The sequence below is a fragment of the Mus musculus genome, chromosome 12 (assembly GCF_000001635.26).
Source record: "Mus musculus strain C57BL/6J chromosome 12, GRCm38.p6 C57BL/6J".
Lineage (NCBI taxonomy): Eukaryota > Metazoa > Chordata > Mammalia > Rodentia > Muridae > Mus > Mus musculus.
Genome location: NC_000078.6, coordinates 103,425,887 through 103,447,874, shown reverse-complemented (window position 1 = coordinate 103,447,874; position 21,988 = coordinate 103,425,887). Strand labels below are relative to the sequence as shown.

The 21,988-nt window shown below is 46.4% G+C and overlaps 2 protein-coding genes across 10 annotated transcripts; one reads left to right on the top strand and one right to left on the bottom strand.

Moving 5' to 3' along the window:
- Positions 1–4,194: 4,194 nt before the first annotated feature.
- Ifi27l2a (interferon, alpha-inducible protein 27 like 2A) lies at positions 4,195–14,002 on the top strand. Of its 2 annotated transcripts, none has more exons than NM_001281830.1 (4): positions 4,195–4,248; positions 4,364–4,393; positions 4,882–5,043; positions 13,584–14,002. In NM_001281830.1, exons 1-4 carry the CDS (start codon positions 4,242–4,244, stop codon positions 13,637–13,639), a joined length of 255 nt encoding a protein of 84 aa, NP_001268759.1. In that variant the 5' UTR covers positions 4,195–4,241; the 3' UTR covers positions 13,640–14,002. The 2 variants fall into 2 exon arrangements, with proteins under 2 accessions (NP_001268759.1, NP_084079.1); NM_029803.3 differs by lacking the exon at positions 13,584–14,002 and adding an exon at positions 5,492–5,709.
- Positions 7,630–13,686, bottom strand: Ifi27 (interferon, alpha-inducible protein 27). 8 transcript variants are annotated; one of them, NM_001364173.1, is made up of 7 exons: positions 13,256–13,686; positions 12,302–12,453; positions 11,193–11,312; positions 10,351–10,485; positions 10,170–10,199; positions 8,313–8,474; positions 7,630–7,921 (listed from the first exon to the last, which is right to left on the bottom strand). In NM_001364173.1, the coding sequence occupies exons 2-7, from the start codon at positions 12,417–12,419 to the stop codon at positions 7,704–7,706; spliced, it is 783 nt and encodes a 260-aa protein (NP_001351102.1). In that variant the 5' UTR covers positions 12,420–12,453; positions 13,256–13,686; the 3' UTR covers positions 7,630–7,703. The 8 variants fall into 8 exon arrangements, with proteins under 8 accessions (NP_001351102.1, NP_081066.2, NP_001351103.1 ...); NM_026790.2 differs by having other exon boundaries at positions 13,525–13,686; NM_001364174.1 differs by having other exon boundaries at positions 10,351–10,425; positions 13,525–13,686.
- Positions 14,003–21,988: the final 7,986 nt, after the last annotated feature.

The window sequence follows — 21,988 nt, the reverse complement described above, 5'->3', positions numbered from 1 at the left end:
AATCTTTGACTGTTTGTAACCTTATTATAAAGTTTTCTCGGTTAAAACAACAACAGCAGCAACAACAACAACAACAGCAACAACAACAACCAAAATAACCCAACCTGGGCATTGGGACTCACACTGAACATTTCAGTATACATAAGGCTAACATAGGATGATCTCAATTCCCAAGATAGCCTGGGCTACATTGCAAAGCACTGCCTAAAAATCATACAAAACAATAACCGCAACCAACCAAACAATGGTAACTGGAAAATAAGATTGTACCATGTATGTACAATGTATGGATGACACAGAAAAATACTTCAGCTTTAACATTTTTCCATCCAAGTACAAGTGTGTATGACTACATGTGTGCCAGTGTCTGAAGGGGACAAACATGGATGTTAGATCCCTGAGGCACAAGTTCCAGGCTGTTTTGAGATGCCTACCACAGGTGTTTTATAAAACGATAAAGAGGGGAGGAATATGTTTGGTGGATTGGTAGTCAGGTTTGGGGGAAGGGGATGCCTCTGCTGTCCCATGCTAAGGCATTCCTTCCCCCTGAGGGTCCAGCCACAGGATGGTATAGTATAGAACAGAGTTTATTCAGGGCATGGGGAGGGGACTTGAGAGAAAAGCAGAGAGTGGGGGATAGTGGGTGAGGGGGTGGGGGGAGTAGAGGCTGTCCAGAAGCAAATGGAGAGAGAAGTGGGAGGGGAATGAGGAGTGAGGGGGAAGAGGGTAAGGGAGCAAGAGCAGGACAGCAAGAGAGGGAGAGGAGGTGCCAAGCAGCCCCTTCTACAGTGAGTCAGGCACACCAGGTGACTGTGGGGCAGAGCCCAGAGGAAATGCCAACAACAGGTGCTGAGAACTCAGCTCAGAGCCCCCAGATGAGCAAGTCTTCTTACACACTTTCTCTCTCTCCAGCCCCCAAGGAAAACCATTTTTGTAGAAAACAGGTACAAGAATCAGAAAAAAAAAAATGGACTGAAGGGCTCAGTGGCTAAAAGCACATATTAGGGTTCCTCTTGCACACGATGTGATGTCAATTACCAGCACCCACTTCAGGCTGCTCAAAACTGCCTCAAACTCCAGCTTCATGGAACTGACATCTCTCTGATCTCTGTGAAAATGCACATACATGCACATTAAAAAAAATAAGAAAAGTTGATTCACAAAGTAAGTGTAGGAATAGTTTTGACAGTCCTGAAGGGGCTGTCTTGGGAGGAATGTGGAAGACTTTGAGATGTTAGCTTAGGAAACCTCTTGAATGCTTTAAGCAGGGTAAGGGGCCATTGCAATAGGAGTTTGGAAGACAGAAGTGCTGAGAGCAATGAAGATGATGGAGACACAGTTCAAGAGATTTCAAAGAAGAATGAAATTAGGAGCTGGGTAGAGACCATTCTTGTGATATTGTGGCAAAGGGGGTAAGCACTTTCCCCCTTGTCTAAGAATATTCCTAAGGCCAAACCTGGAAAGTTTTGAACTAATATCCCTGGAAGAGGAGATTTCAAGACAGCCTAATATTGATCCTCTTGAATGATTATCAGTGCTCATTCTACTGTGGGTCTACAGGGAAAGAGCAAGCCAGTAAGCAGCACTGGTCCACAGCCTCTACATCAGCTTCACCATGAGGTTCCTGCACTACACGGGTTCCTGTCCTGACTTCCCATGTGATGAACAGTGATGTGGAAGGACAAGCAAAGTTAACCCTTTCCTCCCCAGGTTTCTATTCGTCATTATGTTTTTATCACGGCAATAGGAACCCTGACTGAGACAGAAATTTATCACACTTTCTACAGAGCAAGGGTACTAAGATACACATTCCCTAGAGGACTACATCACCAGAAACTACTACTTGTGTGCCACTGTAGTGTCAGCAATTCAGCCTGGTTAACTTACAAAAGTCAATATTAAAATTCACACCCTTAAAGGAGAGGCTGGGACAGTAAGGTAGAAGATGTCCACAGAGCAGAATTCAAGGTGGTAAACAGGGGCCCTCTGGAAGGGAACATGTAAGGAGTTCAAATGGGAATCAGTGGGGGAGGGGAGATTTGGGGAGATGAGACATTTTAGGAGAGAAGAGAAGTCATGGAAGTTTCTAGATCTTGGCCAGTGTTTGATTAAGTAGCTAAATTTCATCTGAAGTTGATGAAGCTTGTGTTAAAAGTGTGACAACTTCTCTAAATTATGCTTCAGTGAACTTGATGCCCTGGGACAGTCCACATTGGTCTAAGTAGCCAGTTCAATAAAGGTTACTGCTTGCAATGCAGTGTCCCCTGGGCAGTCAGGGCCTTGGTGGTGGAAGTAAGTGCTTCTGGGAGTGTAAGCAGTTCCCTCTGTAGGGCAGCACTGAAACACTCAGGAGATAGTTCCGTCCCAGGAAAGATGCTGCATCTTTGAATGAATCCTGCCTGAGTGTGATTTCCTCACCAGAATGCCCATAATTGTGAGAATTACAAATGCTGCACATTCAGGGCTTAACTCTCTGGGATGTCTTTAGCCCTTATAATAGCTATTCAATGTGCCTGTCAACCTAAAATCTTGGTGTCGAACCTAGCTCATTGAATCTGGGAGTAATGTGGGGGATAATAGAGCAGCCTTGAGTGAGTGTTTCTACAGAAATGAGTCAGGTTCTAGGGCAAATCCTCTAGAATATACAAATACCTGGCCGCCACCAAACAAAAGGGGAAATACCTTCAGTTAGCATCCAGGATATGGATGGCAGAGGCTCAGCCCTCCCACTTAATGTTCTCACTGATACACAAACACGTAAAAATATAATATATGTGTATATGTATATGTATACATATATATGCATATGTATGTATGTATACATCTATGCATATGTATATATATGCATATGTGTGTATATGTGTGTGTGTGTGTGTGTGTGTGTGTGACCCCGACTTAGAGTGTTTCTCCCTGGAAGGTAAGGCCCATGGACGTTCCCCCAAGCTTGTTTTCCCTGATCTCTAAAAATACAGCCAGAAAGAAGCTCTTTGTTCTCTATAGCCAGCCAAAAGCCTTTTTGTTTCTGTGCCTTACAGCCAGAGATGCAATAATTGTAGGAAGATCTACAAGGACATGGAGATAGACACCTGAGAGGAGGCTGCAGCTCACTGCCTTCCCCCCCCCCCCCCACCAGAAAGGAGCTGTAGCCAACTCTCCTCCCAGCTCTCCTCCCAACTCTCCTCCTCCCAATTCCTTCCTGATAGACACCTGAGAGGAGGCTGCAGCTCACTGCCTCCCCCCCCTTCCCCCCCCCCCCCCCCCCCCGCCAGAAAGGAGCTGTAGCCAACTCTCCTCCCAACTCTCCTCCTCCCAATTCCTTCCTGATAGACACCTGAGAGGAGGCTGCAGCTCACGCCCCCACCCCCCCTCGCCAGAAAGGAGCTGTAGCCAACTCTCCTCCCAACTCTCCTCCCAACTCCTTCCAACTCCTCCCATTTCCTCAGCTAGCTGTTAAAAGCCCCCTCCTGTCAGTGCTCAGGGTCGAACTCCCCTGCGCTGCATGGCAGAGGGACTTCATCCTCAGCTAGCTGATAAAACCTCTTGCAGTTTGCATCAGGTGTGGGTCACTGGGGTGCTGTCCAGCTCATCCCGGGGACTCGAGTGCAGGCCCAGCTTCAGGGGTCTTACATATACATATATATTTGGATTTTTATGTATGAATATACCTTGATTTATGACTGTCTTCATTCTGCTATAAGAAAAACCTTATCAAAATTTTTACTGTGTGGGTACATGACCTTTTGGGTAACCTAAGCTAGTCAGCCAGCCATAGCTCCAAAATGATCTCTCAACCTCTGTCAGGTGAAATGGTGATTTTTGGGCCCACATTATTCTTCCTGAGTTTGTTTATTCTGTAGGTGTTTCTTATTTTTTTTTAGTTTCCATTTCATAGCAAACACAGGTTTTGTCTTTGTAGTCTTCTTGCTCATCCTAGTACTCTCTCTCTCTCTCTCTCTCTCTCTGTGTGTGTGTGTGTGTGTGTGTGTGTGTGTGTGTGTGAAGGAGAGAGAGAGAGAGAGAGAAAGAGAGACAGAGTTCAGGAAAGATGTAAGCAGGTGGGTGGAGGACTGGTTTCAAACCCTCCCCCAGATTGTTTTCAAACTTCCCCTTTAGCTTTCAAACCTCTCAAAGGGGCGGACCCTGTCCCTATTGGTTCCCAGTACAAGCCTCTTCTTCTCTCCCCAGATATAAGCCACTCCCTAAGTTCTTCCTATGCTCTGCTGCTACCAGGAGGACTCAACATGTTGGGTGAGTAGCCCCCCTGCCCCGAGTGAGCTGGGAACGGGGATGCCTGAGCAAAGCCACCAAGAAATCCCTGCCATCAACAAACTCTAACCTTCTCTATCCATCCATCTCTCTATAGGAACACTGTTTGGCTCTGCCATAGGAGGAGGTTTGTCTCTGCTCCTGAGGGTGAGGTGGTGGGGTACCATTTGTGCTTTAGATGGGTACCATTCCTGCTGCCTGCTACTGCTGGATTCTGGAGCTGCCTGGGTGCAGAGCAGGGCCCTGGGCTGTGCTAAATCTACTCTAGGAATGAGCTTAAGATTTCTGCCCAGCTGCCCCTCCAGGCCTCATATATGATGAGCAGCAAGTAGATGAATGTGGAGAAGACAGGGAGCGGCAGCTGCTGAACACTGCAGGGTTGTATTTAACCCTCACAACCCCAGGCCCAGTGAAGGATGATTCTTCTCAAGCCTGGGAACACCACGGCTCTGTCACATCCTCCACTGACCCCTTTGCCTCCACCTTGCTCCCCTTCTTCTTTACTTTGGGATCCCCTTCCATGCTCCTCAGAATAGAAAGTCCCCAGAAACAGTCAGGGAATTGTTGGGTGGGTCATTTCCCTGAGCCTACCTCACCCAGCTCCTCTCCCTACAGCTCTGGCTGTGGCAGGGGCACCTGTGGCCCTGGCTGCCATGGGCTTCACTGGGACAGGCATTGCAGCTGCCTCCATAGCAGCCAAGATGATGTCTGCTGCAGCAATTGCCAATGGAGGTGGAGTTGCAGCAGGAAGCCTGGTAGCCACACTCCAATCAGCAGGTAAGTGTCAGGCCAGGCAAGATGACCAGAGTCCAAGACAAGGATGGTGACACCTTTCCTCTCCCTCCAGCCCCACCTTCTTAAGTGACCTGTGTCTTCTAGTTCTGTCCCTACTTTTTGATTTATTCTGAGTTAGGTGGGGGTGTGTGGGCTTTGGGTGAAAGGTGCTGAATGGCTAAAGTAGGGAGGAGTCTGAGGCATGCTACTTGTGCTCTGAATCTTCCCTGAGTGTTTTTTTCTACAATGAGTACCCCTCTGTCCTGCTATAGAGAGAGCATCTCTGTGGATAGCTCTCTGTCCTATATTCCACTTGGCCCGCATCTGTCTTCTCCTTCTGGTTCATTTTAAATAGCTCTGGCTGAAGCAAAGCCCTAAGGTTCCCATAGAAATTGGGTGGGCATCTCTGAGCATCAGGTCACTGCCTGTCACTGCACTGTCTCCTTCCCAGGGGTCCTTGGACTCTCCACATCAACAAATGCCATCCTAGGGGCTGCTGGGGCAGCTGTTGGAGCCTTGCTCTGAGCTTAGGAGATGACACTTCTATCAGCTCAACTCAAAGCCTGTACAGACTACGCAGGAGATGAAGTTCCAAAAGGCACCTTCAGAACCCTCACTGATGTCAAAGAATGATGAAAACAACAAAGTATATGGGCTGGTGTTCCTAACTTTGCTGTGGTGGCTCTTTGATTGGGGTTCTGGGCTGGGAGTTTTTCAAGGTTTGAGACTTTCCCAGTCAGCCTCAGCCTGGAGATCAGAGGGAGGTAACAGGTTGGCCAGCACACAGTCAGTAGGCAGAGGGCTGTAGGTGGACCCTGCCTTAATGGAAATAATCTGTGTGGTATGAGGGCTTTGGTGGGGGATTGTGGACCTCACTTTATCACTTATTCAAGGTAGGGCAACAAGAGGTTTCTGTCATGAGGCTAAGCTGAGTGGTACCTAAGACAGTGACCCTCTGAGCTCTTGGTCCTTCCCTATCAATGGCTGTGCACATCCAGGGCTATGAGCAGCCTGTAGCTACCTCACTGTACTGCTGAGAGGCTGACAGAAAACCACCAGGGAATTCACTGGGCTCACTGGGAATGCACTGGTACCTGAGGAACAAGAGGAAATCAAAACAGGTCACCATCATCTATAATATCTATCAAATGGAAAGGAGGCATAAACCCCTGCCGTATGTTGAAGCAACCTGACTACTCCCTTACTCAAGCCTGAGAGTCATTGCTTATATGTCACATTCTGCAGTGCTGGACAGGGTCCACACTGACACCTAGAAGTCTTGAGGCAGAAGGATACATTTGAGCAATCTATATTTATTGGGACCCATTCATATCTTCAAACCCTTCTAACTTCTGAAGTTTCCTTCTACTATCTGGGGTGCCTGAATGGCAATATCAAAGATGACTGCTTGCTGATTTTATGGTGTCTGCATCTCAGGTGAACAAGGGTCAGGCTCACATACGCACTCTGGGAGCCCAGTGTGGGATTCCTGGGTCTCTTGCATTACCTATCTCATCCTAGGGGTTTGCCTAGCAGCTGGCTCAATACTTGTAGAAGGGTCTGCCCAAACCTGTTCAGAGCCTCTTTGTCCTGGCCAGTATTGAAGTCCCAGTCAGGACACACACAAAGAAGAAAAAACCCACTTTAACTGGGCTGCAGTGTCTGGCAGCGATGCTCTGCCAGACCCAAAGGTGGGTGCTCAGGATCTGTGGGCATTCGATCTAGGTCAGCTGGTGGGTACAAAATCCTGTCTCGAGGAGAATGATGAGGGCCTGAGGATTTTCAGAGAAGGGTGGGTTCTGAATTATCCTCTTATCCAGGGCACTGCTTGAGAAGGAGGCATAAGTCATGAAAGGGAGAGTGGGGACCTCTGGGTCTGGGGACACTGCTGTAGTGGGACTGCTTTCTTAGAGGGAGGATGAAGACTATGTCTGTCCCAGGGAAATTCCTCCCACAGCCCTCAGAGCTAGAGCCATTCTGCATGTGTGAAGTGGAGACTGACCCCTAACTAGCATGACTGGTAAACTATTTCTTCTCGTCAAGCTCTGTGCAGGGCTGTGCAGGAGGCATACAAAGGGTGACATTCAAGATCTTTAGTGGAGCTGTGGAATAATTGAAGGATAGGGAGAGGTTTGGCATTGCAGTTGGGTCATCTCATTCAGACAGAGGTTTCGATCTAGGCTACCAGCAATAATCCCTGGATACACAGTGGGGAGGAGGGTGTGAATAGGAGGGTGTGAATGCAAACCAGATCTGGCTTTGAGATGAGTGGTTCATAGAAGGATGCCATCACAACTACTCAGAGATCCCCATCCTGGTTGGTATCTGAGATGTCAGGAAGGTCACCTCCTCATTATCCTCTGTATAAGAAGGAGGTGGCATGCTCAGAGTTATGGATCAGTAGCAGGGCAAAGAGCAGCTTCTGTTTTCACATTTAGATGCATTCCAGCCGAGCATGCACCTACACCATGTTGGTCTGAGACAACATGGAGGGAGGAAGAGTTGAGCCTAGCCTACCTCAGGCCCAGGTAGCAGAGAGCTCAGGCCCCTACCTTTACTGTGCAAGTAGCACACAGAAAGGGGAACAATGAGACTGGCAAGAACTCGGTTTAATTTATTTCCACCTAGGCAATATGTGTTAGGAGATTGTCGCCTGGGGGTAATTAATCCTTCTCTGTGTTAGACAAGTTGGGCAGTGCCTCTTCTGTTGAAATGTCTGCCACCTCTATCGCCATATCTGCCACCTCTGTCGCCATGTCTGCCACCTCTGATCCCATGAGAAAAGGGTAGAAACTCTCACAGATGTTCATGACACTGGCCACAACGGCAGACCCTGCAGAGCCCACGATGACAGTAGATGGCACGGAGAGTCCAGCAGCTCCTGGGAAGACACAGACGATGACCAATGTATGATGAAATAAAACTAAGGAGTCAGAGAACAGCAGAGTTTCCAGAACCACCCGGATGTCTGGAAGAACGGGGTCTCCACGGTATCCCTGCTCTTTCCCAAAATTTCTGGAGTCTGTGTTTAGCACTATCATTTTTGCAGGGGACACTCCATACCCAAACACTAGGTAATAGTCCATCTAGATACCATCCCCCTCTGCAGGGAAAAGGCTAGGCCTAAGGGGAGAGTTAAGCCCAGGTAAACCATCCTGCAATTATCCTCTCCCTCCTCCACCTCCCCTGGTAAACACCAGAAAGAAGGAAAAGAAACGGAGAGAGTAGGCTATGACCTGTCCTCCCTCTGGTCCTCCTGCCATGACACTTACCAGCAGACTGCAGAATGGCCACCAGGCCACCAGCTGGGACTCCACCCCCATTAGCAATAGCTGACAAGGACATCATCTTAGCTGCTAGAGAGGAGGCTGCAATTCCTGAGGCGGTGAAGCCCACAGCACTCAGCGCAGGTGGTACAGCAGCTACTGTCATGGCTGTGGGAAGAGGAGCTATGTCAGTGGGCTTGGGGACAGGGATCCCCCATTCCCCAATATACTCCGTTAAGCCTGAAGGACTCCCAGGGGTCTGGAGAAGGAGAGAATGGGCAGAGGGGACTGAGCCAGGGCTTCTCCTCTTCCCTGTAACTCTGGAGAAGCCTAGAGAGCAAAGGTGAAGGGCAAGGCAAGAGGCCCTCTCTGAACTAGAGTGCTGGTAGTCAGGATTCAGGGAGCACAGTAGGAGAGGAGATGTTAGTCAGTGAGGGTGGAGTTCTTGCCTGGCTAGGATTGGGAGCAAGACCTTCAGAAAGGCACTTGCTGGGCTCAATGTCTGTCTTGGAGTAATGTGGGGAGAATAGAGCAGCCCTGAATGAGTGTTTCTACAGAACATCTTGCTCAGACAAAGAACATAAGTGATACCCAACTGGAATGACTGGAGGAGGCATCTCCCAGCCCTGCTTGGGTCCATGTCAGAAGCCACCAGGCTGATAGTGACTGCTGAGTGTTTAGGCCTGAGTAACTGCTGCTTGTCTAGCCAGGCATTTTAAGCCGTTCCCAATGTTGCAAGGGAACTTTCTCCTATGCTCTGATTACTGTAGCAAAGGAATTTTCTACTATGCTGTTACTAGTAGTACTTTCTCATGCCCAATTTTTGCATATTCTGTAATGTTCTATGCTTCAGTGTTTTTAGGATGCAATCACAATGGAAGGCAGGTAGAACTGCTTTGTATAAGTAGCCTCAATAAGCTACAGCACACTTCCTGCACATGGCTATGTGCTTTTATGGTTTTTGCCAATATAAGTTGCTCTGGGTATAGACCCCAACATAATAGGAAATCCACACAATATAAGTAGCCATTTGAAATAAGACTTCCACCTTGAGTCGGGGGTTATAAAAAGTTTTAAGTTCCCAAGACCTCCCGGAGAATTGACATCCTACTGACAGAAATATTCATGAACATGAGTAACTGACATCCTGGTTGGCAGACTACGACGTGAAAGTTAGGCAAGGCAAGTCCCCTACCACACTTGATTACCCATACCCAATGGGAAAGGGATAAATGTGCAAGAGAGACATGTTCCTAGGGAAGTCTCCTAACCCTCAATGCTGATTGGTAAAATAACTAGGCACAGATACTTGTGGATTTCAGGCTTGAGAGCTCTGTAGGATTATAGTTCCAGATAGCAGTTAGATCCTAAGTCTTGTCTGAGGCCTTGATCAATCAGACCTGGGGTGAATGCTCAACACACTAGCCTTCTCCGAGTAAGATCAGTGTTCATGTGGTATGTGAGACGACTCTCAGACCCCAACACACAGCAAACTCTAGTACATTCCAAGTGCTTTTTCCGTCCTAGAGCCCCCTTGGTAATTACTAAATGGGATAAACAGTTCCGTTTTATCTTTCAGGGTAAAAATTAGGAGCTCAAAGGAATTCAAATCATGCACCAGGTCACAAGGTGACTGCTCTCCCAGGAGGACAAGGGCACTGAGGGAGGTGTGGCCTCTCCTGCCTCTACACCACTACACTCCTTCTTTCTAGTTCCTTCTTTCAACCAGTTCCCTATTTCATCACCATGTTTGCCCCACTACCTCTGGGACAGCCAACTGGGACAAGATGGGGCATGTCTTGGCTCTGATGCTTACAGGGAGAGGTAGGAGGGAACCTGCACCCATTGCGTGAAGTCACTCACCTCCCCCAAGCACAGCCACAACAGCCTTGGCTAGAAAGAAAAAACAATCCTGTGAGAATGGTCTCTATCCCCCCCCCCCACCACCACCACCAAGCTCACAAGAAGGAATGAGCCCTGTGTGCCTATCCCTGAGAGAGACCCCAGGGCATAGCTCTGCCCTGAGCAGGTCCTGACAGCTTGCCTCTGGAGAACTCAAAACCCTTCAGGTAGATTTTGCTTTGTCCTTCCTTTCTCTGCCTTCTTGCTGCTTTGCCTGCTGCGGGGAAGGAAAATCTGAAGTCACTTTTCTTCTCCCTGCCCACCAAAGCAGGTTCCTCTACAGCAAAACAAAAAAACAGACAAAAGCAGAGGCTTGCCATACACGTTGGTAGTTGAGTGACTGCCCTGGCTTCTATGAAAAAAAGGAAAAAGACCAGTAGTCAAGTAGGTATACATAGAACACGTGTGTAGCCTCCCAGCACAGAGTACTGGCTCTAGAATTTAGGGCTGAGGGCCACTGACATAGGGATAAGCAATCATTGTGACAGGGTGCAGGGCACCAGGCAGGTAGTTGTGATGCTTTTGCAACTCAAAGACTACCCCCAGTGACACTTCTTCTCCAACAAGGCCACACCTTGTGACAAGCTTAAGGTCAATCATGGTGGGCTACATCCATAGTGCTCTCTGAGCTGGCCTGGGCTATAGAGTGAGCCTCCATTCCAAGAGGAGAGAGAGAGGGAGAGGGGGAGGGGAAGTAGAGAGGGGGAGGGGGAGTGGGAGAGAGAGATGTTACCCTCCTCTGAGGTCATTAGAAAAACTCAATGAACTAACCAATGTAATAGGCTAGCAATTAAGATGTGAATGCATGCAATAAAGTTCTATTCACTAACATTCTACTGATCTTAAGTTACCTCCTCTGATAAATTTCCTATCCCTCTGAATCCCTGATAAGCACAAAGGAATGAGAGAGGTGGCTTGTCATTGTTCTCCATGTAGACCTGGGTCCCAAGCAGGAGTGTGGGATGGACATGCAGGGCCAGTTACCTCCAATGGGGGAAGCAGCCAAGGTGGAGGCAGAGAACCCAGATAAAATGGTGCCAACCTTCAGTGCTCCAAGTGCAGATGTTGCAGAGCCCAGGGCACTCTGTGTTAACAGGATGAGCCCTGGAGGGTAAAATCACAGATCAGAGAGGGGTCAGAAATGTATCCCTCATGAAGGGACTCAAACCATCATGAAAAGACTGCTGTGGGGGGCTGAGAGTGTCTGCCCTGGGTGACAGAAAGAAAAAGAAGCTACACAAAGATTCTGTATAGATTTAGAAGGGCTGATTTTTTTTATCTTCTTCTAGGGTGGGTTTTTTTGTTTGTTTGGTTGGTTTGGTTAGTTCTTGGGTTTGTTTGTTTGTTCGTTTGCTTTTTTTTTTTTTTTTTTTTTTTTTTTGGTTTTTTTCTGAGACAGGGTTTCTCTGTGTAGCCCTGGCTGTCCTGGAACTCACTTTGTAGACCAGGCTGGCCTCGAACTCAGAAATCTGCCTGCCTCTGCCTCCCGAGTGCTGGGATTAAAGGTGTGCACCACCACTGCCCGGCTTAGGGTGGGTTTTTAAGAGCCTCATTTCTAAGTGTGAGAAAAGTAACGGGGTGCCCTAATGCTATCCATTGAGAATGTTATCCATTGCCCTCTTCAGTCAGGCAAATGATAAAGAAAATCTCCACAGCAGGCTGGAAATTGGGGGCTGAGAAAGAAGATTCGTGCAAGGGAATTAAATAAATAAAATCAGAGAGGCCTTCACAAGCTGGAGGAAGGAGCTAACTTTATTTAAGTCCATACCACGGCTTGTACAGCCAGCAGGACTGACAGTTCCACAAAAGATGAACCTTGTTGGTGAGTCAGTGAGAAGAGATGGGAGGACCCAGCTCCAGACCCCAGGGACCAAAGTTCCAGAGGACGACCCTGTGAAGCAGGTAGGTCTGAGTTTCTAGGGACTCAGACCCAGCCTCATTACACTAGTCTTGGCTCCCTCAGGTATTTTTCAGAGTCAAGACTATGTGGGATGTGAGACAGTGGGCAGCTCTGAGGTCAGGATGCTACATGCTCCATAGCTGTCCCCAGCCCCACCCCCCAGCCCACTCTCCATTCTTCCATGGGCACTCACCCTTCGAACCAGCTAGAATGGTGCCAGAGACTGCCCCTCCAGCTTTGACCATGGCTGCTGAAGATGTCATCTTGGAGACAATGGAAGCCACCAGTGTCCCTGTGCCCGAAAACGCCATGAGGACCAGTTAAGTTTCCAAACAGGAACCGAATCTATGGAGTGAATTGGAGTTTTGATGAGATTGGAGACCAAGAGCTGGATTCCACCAACGAACCTGCAAACACTGAATGGCTCCCGGCTGGAGAGAGAGGCTGCTCAGAATTGGTGGCCACACTGGGCTTGGCCCCAGCCCTAGGGTCTGAGATCCTGCTTCTTGTAGGGATTAAGGAGCCATTTTAGACAGTGCAAGTGATTCACTCCAGGCCAGAAGGCTCCATAGCAAAGACCTTAGGCACCAAACCAGCCTGGTCCAGCTGCTTACAAGTGGCAGGCTGACTACATTACTCTTAACCCTTATAGCTCACTTCACCAACCTCTAGCCTTCAGAGACTAATAGGGCCTGGGGTCCCTTCCTTCTTGGAACACACCCACTATTTGGTTTCAGACCCAAGGACAAGAGACTGAGGTGCATATTTGACATGTCAAAGCAGACCTGACCTCCAGGTTCCAGACCTGGCCTCCAGGTTCTCCCAGCATCCCTCAGTCCCTCCCTGGCATACCCTGGCCCAACCCTTGAACTGTCCAGCCCAAAGGCTGGGCTGCCATAAGCCCAGGCCTCTTCCCTAAATGGTCCAGACATGCTGGTGTCTAACTGTCTCTTCCTGGACTTCTGTTCTCTCTTGGTGCATGCACATGTCTCTGTCTCATCCTCCTATCACCATAATGAGGTCCCTGAACTTGGTCCTTGTGGCCAGTGATCTTGCCTGAGAGCAGCTTCCTGATAAATCTGCCTATATAGAATTAATCTGACTTGAATTATCTCATTGCGCCAGCTTAGGAAAAATAACCCATTACCTTTATAGATAGGTGCCTTTTCAAGAACTAGACGGCTTCTGAGAGAGCCTGTACATTGGCTTCCCTTCAGCCTCTGAGGACTTTTGCCTCCTAGGCCTAGGGGCATCTGAGTAGGGTCTCTGTTCTGGACCTACCCACTGAAGATTTCCTGAAGACCCCAACTGACATCCCCACCCCCACTACTACCAACAGCTGGATCTTGGATTCGTTTCTGGAAAACCCAGTTCATTTCAGAGTGGAAAACTCTACTGTGGTCAAAGAAGACATACCCAATGATGTAAATAAACTAGAGGATGAGATAGGTTTCAATTTCCTCTCCTCCCTCCAGGCCCGTCAAGTCCACTGTGCAGGAAGACACACCCAGTGACTGAAGACAGCTGCTGAAATAAGTTTCGATTTCCCCAGCTCTCTCCAGGCCCGACAAATCCACTCTAGTTGAAGATACACCCCGTGACTGAAGACAGCCAATAAGATAGGTTTCTATTTCCCCAGCTCTCTCCAGGCCCGACAAATCCACTCAGATTGAAGAAACACTCAGTGATGGAAGGCAGCCAATGAGAAAAATTTCCATTCCCACTGCTGTTTTGGCTGGGAAGAAAAATTCACTATTCTTTTACTGAGGGTTCTGAGTGTTAATCGGTTTACAAAGTATTGTAAAATATAACACGTTTGCCAGTGGGTTTTTTTCCTTCCAGTGACAGTGCTGTGGGAGAAACTTGAAGTAATAAAATTGAGGTTGTAAACATTTATTAATAATGTCACTTAGAAAATATTAAGTTGCACGAAGTCGAATTTAATATTAAATTACACAAACTGGAATGTCTCCAATATGAAAGGAATGAAAGTGAAATATCACTGGGTTTCTTATACACTGTAGAAAATAAAATTTTGTACCATGATTGAAGTTTAGGGTGGCTGAGAAGGTTTTTGCTGTTGTTCACCAAGAATGAACCCAAATCTGGCTCCGTTCCTGTAACAACGGGCAACAACCTTGACTCATAATCAGACCTTTGTTCCCTCCCCATATCAAAGAACAGGCTCTAAAGGGCAACTCAAGAGAGCACCTCAAGGTCACAGCCACCTTTAAGTCCTAGTCTGCCATCAAACCCCCTAACCTCTTATTAAGAAAGGCTGAATTCTGCATGCAGGCAAGATAGACCTGGGTTGCAAACATTCAAAAGGAACAACACTGGTGAAATTAAAAATAATTCCGGCAATACCTTTGCTGTATAAATCTCCCATCTGTCCAAGCTGCCTGACTTTCAGTCTCCTGTCTCTGGTTAAATATTCAAAGTGTACCCTGGGGCTGGGACTGAAAGAGACCGAAGGGTGACAGTTCCTGCCGAATGCTAAGCCTATGGTGTAAATAAGTTAGTAAAATCTTGTGTCCAGTTATCTTTGTACATTAGCCAGAGCCTATTATTGTCACTGTTACCACAACTACTAGTTGTAGGCCTAGTAGGAAGCCTTTTCCTTAAAAAAAATGTATATTTATTTTTACTCTTTTATGTGCATGAGTATCGTGTCTGGGTGTATATATCTGTGCACCACACTGTGCTTGGTGTTGGAAGAGGCGGTGAGAGCCATGGGCATCCTGTGCAACAAGAAGTGCTTTTGACTACTGAGCCAACTCTCCATCCCACCTTCTCTTTTCTAATCCTCAAGTGTGTGGATGTTTTTCTCACTGGGAAGGCATATAATTGCTATAACTACAGAATATTCAAAAAGTACAATAAAGGCAAAGAGCTTTGTCCGTCTCACTTCCACCCAATCAGAGGCAAGCATACATTCAATCAGGGGCAAGCGTACATCCACTCATGGGAAGCACACATCCAGACTTCTTTTCTGTCTATGTACTTCCTGCCTAACTTCAATCAAGCACGGCCTGTGCAGTTAGGGCAACCAGTATTGTTTACTGAAGTGAAAACACCAGTGGCTTGTTGTCTTCCATACATATCAACCCCAGACCTTCCAGGAAGTTGTCTGACCTTGGGCAAGTGGGGCTTATAAGATGACAGGATTATTTGATATCACATATAATATATAGTATATATCTCTAAAGCACAGTTCTTTAAACTTAAAACAGAACTTTAGCCCTTAGGAGGGTTATGTCAACAATAAATGTTGTAAAATTTGATAGAATAAGTGAATTTTAGCTAAGGCTAGCCTTACACTAAGCGTGCCTCTAAGGATGACCTTGAATCTTCTGCTTGGGAGAGTGCTGGATTATATGCATATATCACCATGCCTGGTTTCTTCCATAATGAGGACAAAATCCAAGGCTCTGTGTACACTAGGCAAGCATTCTACCATTGAGATGCATCCCCAACCTAGAAGAGTTTTTCTGTAGTATTATTTTGCTAATCATTAGATTATTTGGATTTGTGTCTTTCTCTCTCTCTCTCTCTCTCTCTCTCTCTCTCTCTCTCTCTCTCTCTCTCTTTCTCTCTTTATTTTTGGTTTGGTTTTGTCTTTTGTTTCTCTTCTGTACTGGGACTCACTGTGTAGACCAGACTGGTCTCTGAATCATAGAGATCCACCTGCCTCTGCCTCCTGAATGCTGAGATTAAAAGTGTGCATCACCATGCCTGGCCTGATGTATTTGATTGGACAGTTAGAAGGAGCAGTGGGCATGGTCATGTATCCCAGATATTCCAGTGCTTGTCAATGTGTAGCCTGAAGTTGTAGAGGTCAAGGGCAACCTGGCTTTAATCGCAGGGCCATATATCAGACAGCCAAAGGTTAGTGATGTGTCTTAGTGGTAGATTGCTTACCTTGCATGGACAGAGTTTGTATTAGTCAGGGTTCTCTAGAATCACAGAACTTATGGGTAGTCTCTATATAGTAAGGGAATTTGTTGGTGACTTACAGTCTGGAGTCCAACTCCCAACAGTGGTCAGCAGGGTCTGTGAATGGAAGTCCAAGGATCTAGCAGTTGCTCAGTCCCACAAGGCAAGCAGGTGAAGGAGAGAGAGAGAGAGAGTAAATCTTCCTTCTTCCACTGTCCTTATGTAGGTCTCCAGCAGAAGGTATGGTCCAGATTAAAAGTGTGTGCCACCATGCCTGGATCACGCTTTGTCCCAGATGACCTTGAACTCAGAGATGTCCATGTCTTAATCTTCTGGAATTCATAGCCACTATGCCTCAAGATCTCCATGCCAAGATCCAGGTCAGAAACTTGTATCTCCCAGCCTCCAGATTAGGATCACAGGTGAGCCTTCCAATTCTGGATTGTAGTTCACTCCAGATAGAGTCAAGTTGACAGCCAGGAATAGCCACTACAGGGTTCATCCTCAGCACTGGGAAGAAAGAGAGGAATTTTGTAAGGAGAGCACCAGAGTTTCATACGCCTCTCACTACAAAAGCCAATGAGTAGGGACAGGATTTCAATCTGTAAGCCACCTTTTATCCAAAGATCTGAAGATATGAGAGACTAGCAGGTTAACATAAAAAAAAAACACCTCATTTATTCATTTTATATGTAGAGGTATTTTGCGTATATGTATGTCTGTGTACCACCAGTATGTCTGGTACCCATGAAGACCAGAGCTTGCCATTGGATCCCCCAGAGCTGGAACTACAGTTGGTTGTAAGCTGCCTTGTGGGTGCTGGCAAGTGAACCCAGGTCGTCTAGAAGAACAGCCAATACTCTGAACTGCTGGGCCATCTCTCTAGCCTATACCACGTTGACATTAAAAAAAAGGATCAAATATTCAATCACCAAAACCTGGGGTTGTGTGGGGGTGGAGTTAGGCCATTGGTTAAAGAGCTAGTAATACAAGTGTGAGCACTGTTGTTGGGAACCCAGCACTCAGATAAAAGCCAGGCATGTCTGGCAACCTCTTACAGTTCCAGCACTTGAAGGCATATGTTAGGAGTTAGAGTAATCTGGGTAGCCAAATCTGTAAGCTTTGTGTTGGGTGAAAATCTAAAGACAGAAGATACTTACCCTGGGCAACTTTGGCTTCTCACATGCACACATGTGTGAGCTTTTATGCCTGCATAAGTACACTCTCAGACACACACACACAGACACACACACACCCTAATATCTAATATCTTATCTCCAGTCAGCAACATCCAGTACAGCTGGAAAGGATGGGGAGGTGGGAGAGAGCAGGGCTGGGGATGGGCGGGTAAGGCTGGCACAAAGGCAGTCAGTTTGGAGTTCAGTCAAGGCCCTAGGATCAGATGGCCAGTCACAGTCTGAGACTCGTGATGGCCAACGTTTGTGTCTCTCTCATCCCTGGTGCTCTTGCTGGACTCCATGGATGTTTGGGCTCGGACTTTGAAATGCTAAAAATTCATTAGTGTCTACTGGGGTCAGCTTGATATTCCTCAAGGGGTGTTAGACTGGGAGAGGTTAACATAAGATAAATAAGCTGTTGACAGTGTGCACATGATAAACTAATATTAACACACACATACTGCTTTCCTTTCACCCTATGGAACACAAAAGTTTTTTTTTTCTTCTTTGTTGTTTTTATATTTTGCTTTTTTTCCAGAACAGATTTCTCTTACAGCCCCGCTGTGCTGGAATGGGCTCTGCAGACCTACCAATCTCAGGCTTTGAACTCAGAGATCCTCCTGGCTCTGCCTCTTCAGTGCTGGGATTAAAGATCTGCTCCCCCCCCCCATCGACCCATGACTGGCTTCAAATATGTTTTTCTAATACAAAATATTAATGTGGTGGCGGGATCCATCCTTCTTGACCACTGTAATTTTTCTGCAGATACTGTTTCTAGAGTATGCTGAAACACAAAACACTTGAACAGTGACCGATGCTAAACACTTCAAAGGCGTTCATTAAGACTCTATAAAGGCTTCAGAGACGATCCAGCCGTTAAGTGCACTAGCTACTCTTCTAGAGGATCCACGATCAGTTCTCAGCACATACAGACGCCATCTTCTTTGGAAACCAGGCTTACATGTGGAACACTCATACACAAAATAAAAATGAGTAAAAAAAATTTCCAAGACTCTTTAAAAGGTGTTCTTTTCTGGTTAAAACTGAGATTTTTTTTTTTCTGATGGATTTGAGGTTTGTGATCATGAAACTGTAGGGAGCAGACAGCACTGTCTGCCAGGAGTTGATCGCACAGAGACCAGGAGGGGATCACGTGGCTTGTTATGTTCAATTTCAGTCCATGCCAAGGTGGTTAAAGGCTTTGTGGGGGATCATCCTCCTCTGCCTTCTGCAGTCAACCTCCCATGGCTATTTTCTGTAGCTCTTTACAGCTTTCCTGTGGTTGTCCTTTTCTCAAGCCTACCACTTTGGTTGTTTTGGGTTTGGGTATTTGTTGTTGGTTTTGTATTTGTTTCTGCAAGACAAGTTGTAGGGTAACGAAGACTGGCCTGGACCTTTCTGTATGGTCAAGGTTGACCTTGAACTTTCAATCCTCCTGCCTTCACCTGCTCAGTGTGTGGAGGAAAGCTGTGTGCTCTCATCCCTGTCTCCAATTCCTTAAGTAAACTTGAACTTCTTTTTTCTTTCTCTTTGGAACTTTAAATCTACGTGACTGGGGAGATAAGTCAGGGGAAAAAGCGTTCAATGTACAAGCATAACGGACCTAGTGTTCAGATCCACAGAACCCATGAGGATACTGGGTGGGTATGGTAGTCCACCTGTAATCCAGCCTTCAGATAGGGGAGACAGGCGATCTCAGAGAAAAATAATTAACCATAGGAGCCTATAATAGAGAGCTCCAGCTTTATTTGAGAGACCCTCCTTCAAAGAATGAAGTGGAAAGCAATCATGGAAGAGACTTGTCAACCTCAGGCCTCCACTCATGTGCACACATGTGCACCCACACATACACACATGCACACACATGCCACAGGAATACACACGAAAAATGAAAATAGCTTATTGTAGTGGATACATAAAAACCACAACTATACACATTTGCAGTGTCCCTCGTGGTGTGGTGATATTCATGCAGACTGTATTATGTTCCTATTAGGCATTCATGCCTAGGACCTGAAACATTTACCATTATTAAGGGTAAATATAAAAACTCTGTTTTAGTGATGTTTTGAAAATAAAGTGAGTGACTCTTTATTATCTGTAGATACCCTGTGGTGCAGTCCATACTGGAACCTCTCACTTCTGGTTCCAACTAAGTACCTGCCCCCTTCTGTCCTCATCCTCTCCTGTCCCTGACCTCTGTAACCACGGTACAGTGTGTTATCAACATTGTCAGGGGCCACACGAGTCCAGTACCATGTTAGGGTACCCTCGAATCCAGTACTATATCAGGGTCCACAGGAGTCCAGTACTATGCTAGGGTTCACACAAGTTCAGTACCATGTAGTGGCTATTCCTGGTTGTCAACTTGACTCTATCTACAATGAACTACAATTCAGAATTAATTGGAAGACTCACCTGTGATCCTAATAAGGAGACTGGGAGATACAAGTTTCTGTCCTGGATCTTGGCATGGAGATCTTGAGGCATAGTGGCTATGAATTCCAGAATCTTAAGACAGGGAGATCTCTGAGTTCAAGGTCATCTGGGATTAAAGGCATGGTAGCACACACCTTTAATCTGGGCCACACCTTCTGTTGGAGACCTGTTGATGACTGGTTTTCTCTTTGCCTGCTTGCCTTGTGGGTCTAAGCAACTGCTAGATCCTTGGATTTCCATTCATAGCTGCTGCTGACCATTGTTAGGGAGTTGGACTATGTAAGTCACTAACAAATTTCCTTACTATATAGAGACTACCCATAAGTTCTGTGATGCTAGAGAACCCTAACTAACACAGTATCATTTTTCTACCTGACCTTATTAGACTAACATCATGGTCTATGGTTGTATCCACATATTCTAGCAGAGGATTTCATTCTTTTTGTGACCAAATAGTATTCTACACTGCTTGAGTGCCACAATTTCTGTATCCACTCATTGGCTGATGGATCTGTCCATTGCTTGGTTTTTTTGAAGTGTTTGATTCAGGTGTCTCCTTGACAGACTTCACTTGCTTCACATACCTTCTGAGCAGATGGTCATTCTAGTTCTTCATTCTTCAGGAATTTCCATGATGGCTGTACTTAGTTATAGCCCACAACAATGAGCCAGGCTTTGTTCCCTGTAACATTCTCACTGCAGTGAGGCCATGTCTACCTGTGGCTCTAGTTTGCATTATCCAATTGACTAGTGGCTCCCTGAGCATTTTTTTCTTGTACCTTTTAAGAAATGCTTATTTTGGTTTATTGCCCATTTTGTAAGCATATCCTTTTACAATTGAGTTTCTGAATTCTGTATTTCCTGCTTTATTAACCACATTCAGATGTGTAGTTTGTAGGATTTCCTTTACTCTTTTTTAAAAAAGATTTATTTTATTTCATGTATATGAGTACACTTAGCTGTACAATTGTTTGTGAGCTTTCATGTGGTTGTTAGGAATTGAATTTTTTTTAGGACTCCTGCTTGCTCTGGTCAACTCCCCTTGCTTTGCTTGCTCCCTCCCAAAGGTTTATTATTATAAATAAGTACACTGTGGCTGTCTTCAGACATGCCAGAAGCAGGCGTCAGATCTCATTACCAGTGTTTGTGGGCCACCATGTGGCTGCTTGAATTTGAACTCAGGACCTTAGGATGAGCAGTCAGTGCGCTACCTGCTGAGCCATCTCACCAGCCCCTCCTTTATTCTTTTTAACAAGATATCTCTTTTACGTTTTTAGGTGTATGTCTGTGCACCACGTGTTTGCAGCACCCACTGAGGCCAGAAGGGGGCATCAGATCCTCTGGTCAGGAATTATGGATGGTTGTGAGTTGCTATATGGGTGCTGGGAACTGAACACAGATCCCTCGGAAGAGCAGTCTGTGCTTGTAACCACTGAGCCAACTCTCCAGCCCGCCTTTTTTCCCCTCTCTATTCAGGGTGGTGTGCGGAAGCATTTTTGTTTTCATAAAAATTTCATGCATCTCTTTTTGCTCTTGTCTATCCTTTTGGCGTCTTGGTGAAAGTCCCTTGCCAATGACAACACTCTGTTATCTAATTCAGTGTTAGGTGTGTATCTCATAATGCTGACACGGAAAAAAAAAAACTGATCTAAGTTAAGATATAAAAGAATACATTTTCAGGTCTTCGGAGATGGCTCAGTGGGAAGCGTGCTTCCATATGCATGGAAGACTAGTTTATTTATTTTTTTAATTTATATGAGTACATTGCAGCTGTCTTCAGACACACTAGAAGAATACATTGGATCCTATTATAGATGGTTGTGAGCCACCATGTGGTTGCTGGGAATTGAACTCAGGACCTCTGGAAGAGCAGTCAGTGCTCTTAACCTCTGAGCCATCTATACAGCCTCTAAGACTAGTTTAAATCTCCAGCACAAACATCAAAAAACAATCAAACTAAACAGGCAAATGTATCGTGACCAGCTCTGTGCAGTAGGAAAGGCACTACGAACTGGAGAACATGGCTCTTTCAACCCAGGGTTAGGTGGTTTATAAATTAGGTAAGGAAATGTTTTAAGGCTCCAGGTAGTCAGTTACTCATGCATGTGGGACAGCTACTGCACACAAACCAGACAGCGATTACCCGGGCGCTTGCGCTCCCTAGCGTCCAGGAAGGAGCTCCGAAACATTGCCTAAACCATAAACAGGAAGCGTAACCTAGGCCACACAGGGCCCGCCCCCCAGCTCAGTCCTCCGAGTTCCAGCCAAAGTCCTGAGAGAGTGCCAATCAGATAGACGCTTCCGCACAGAGGCGGAACTTCCTTCCT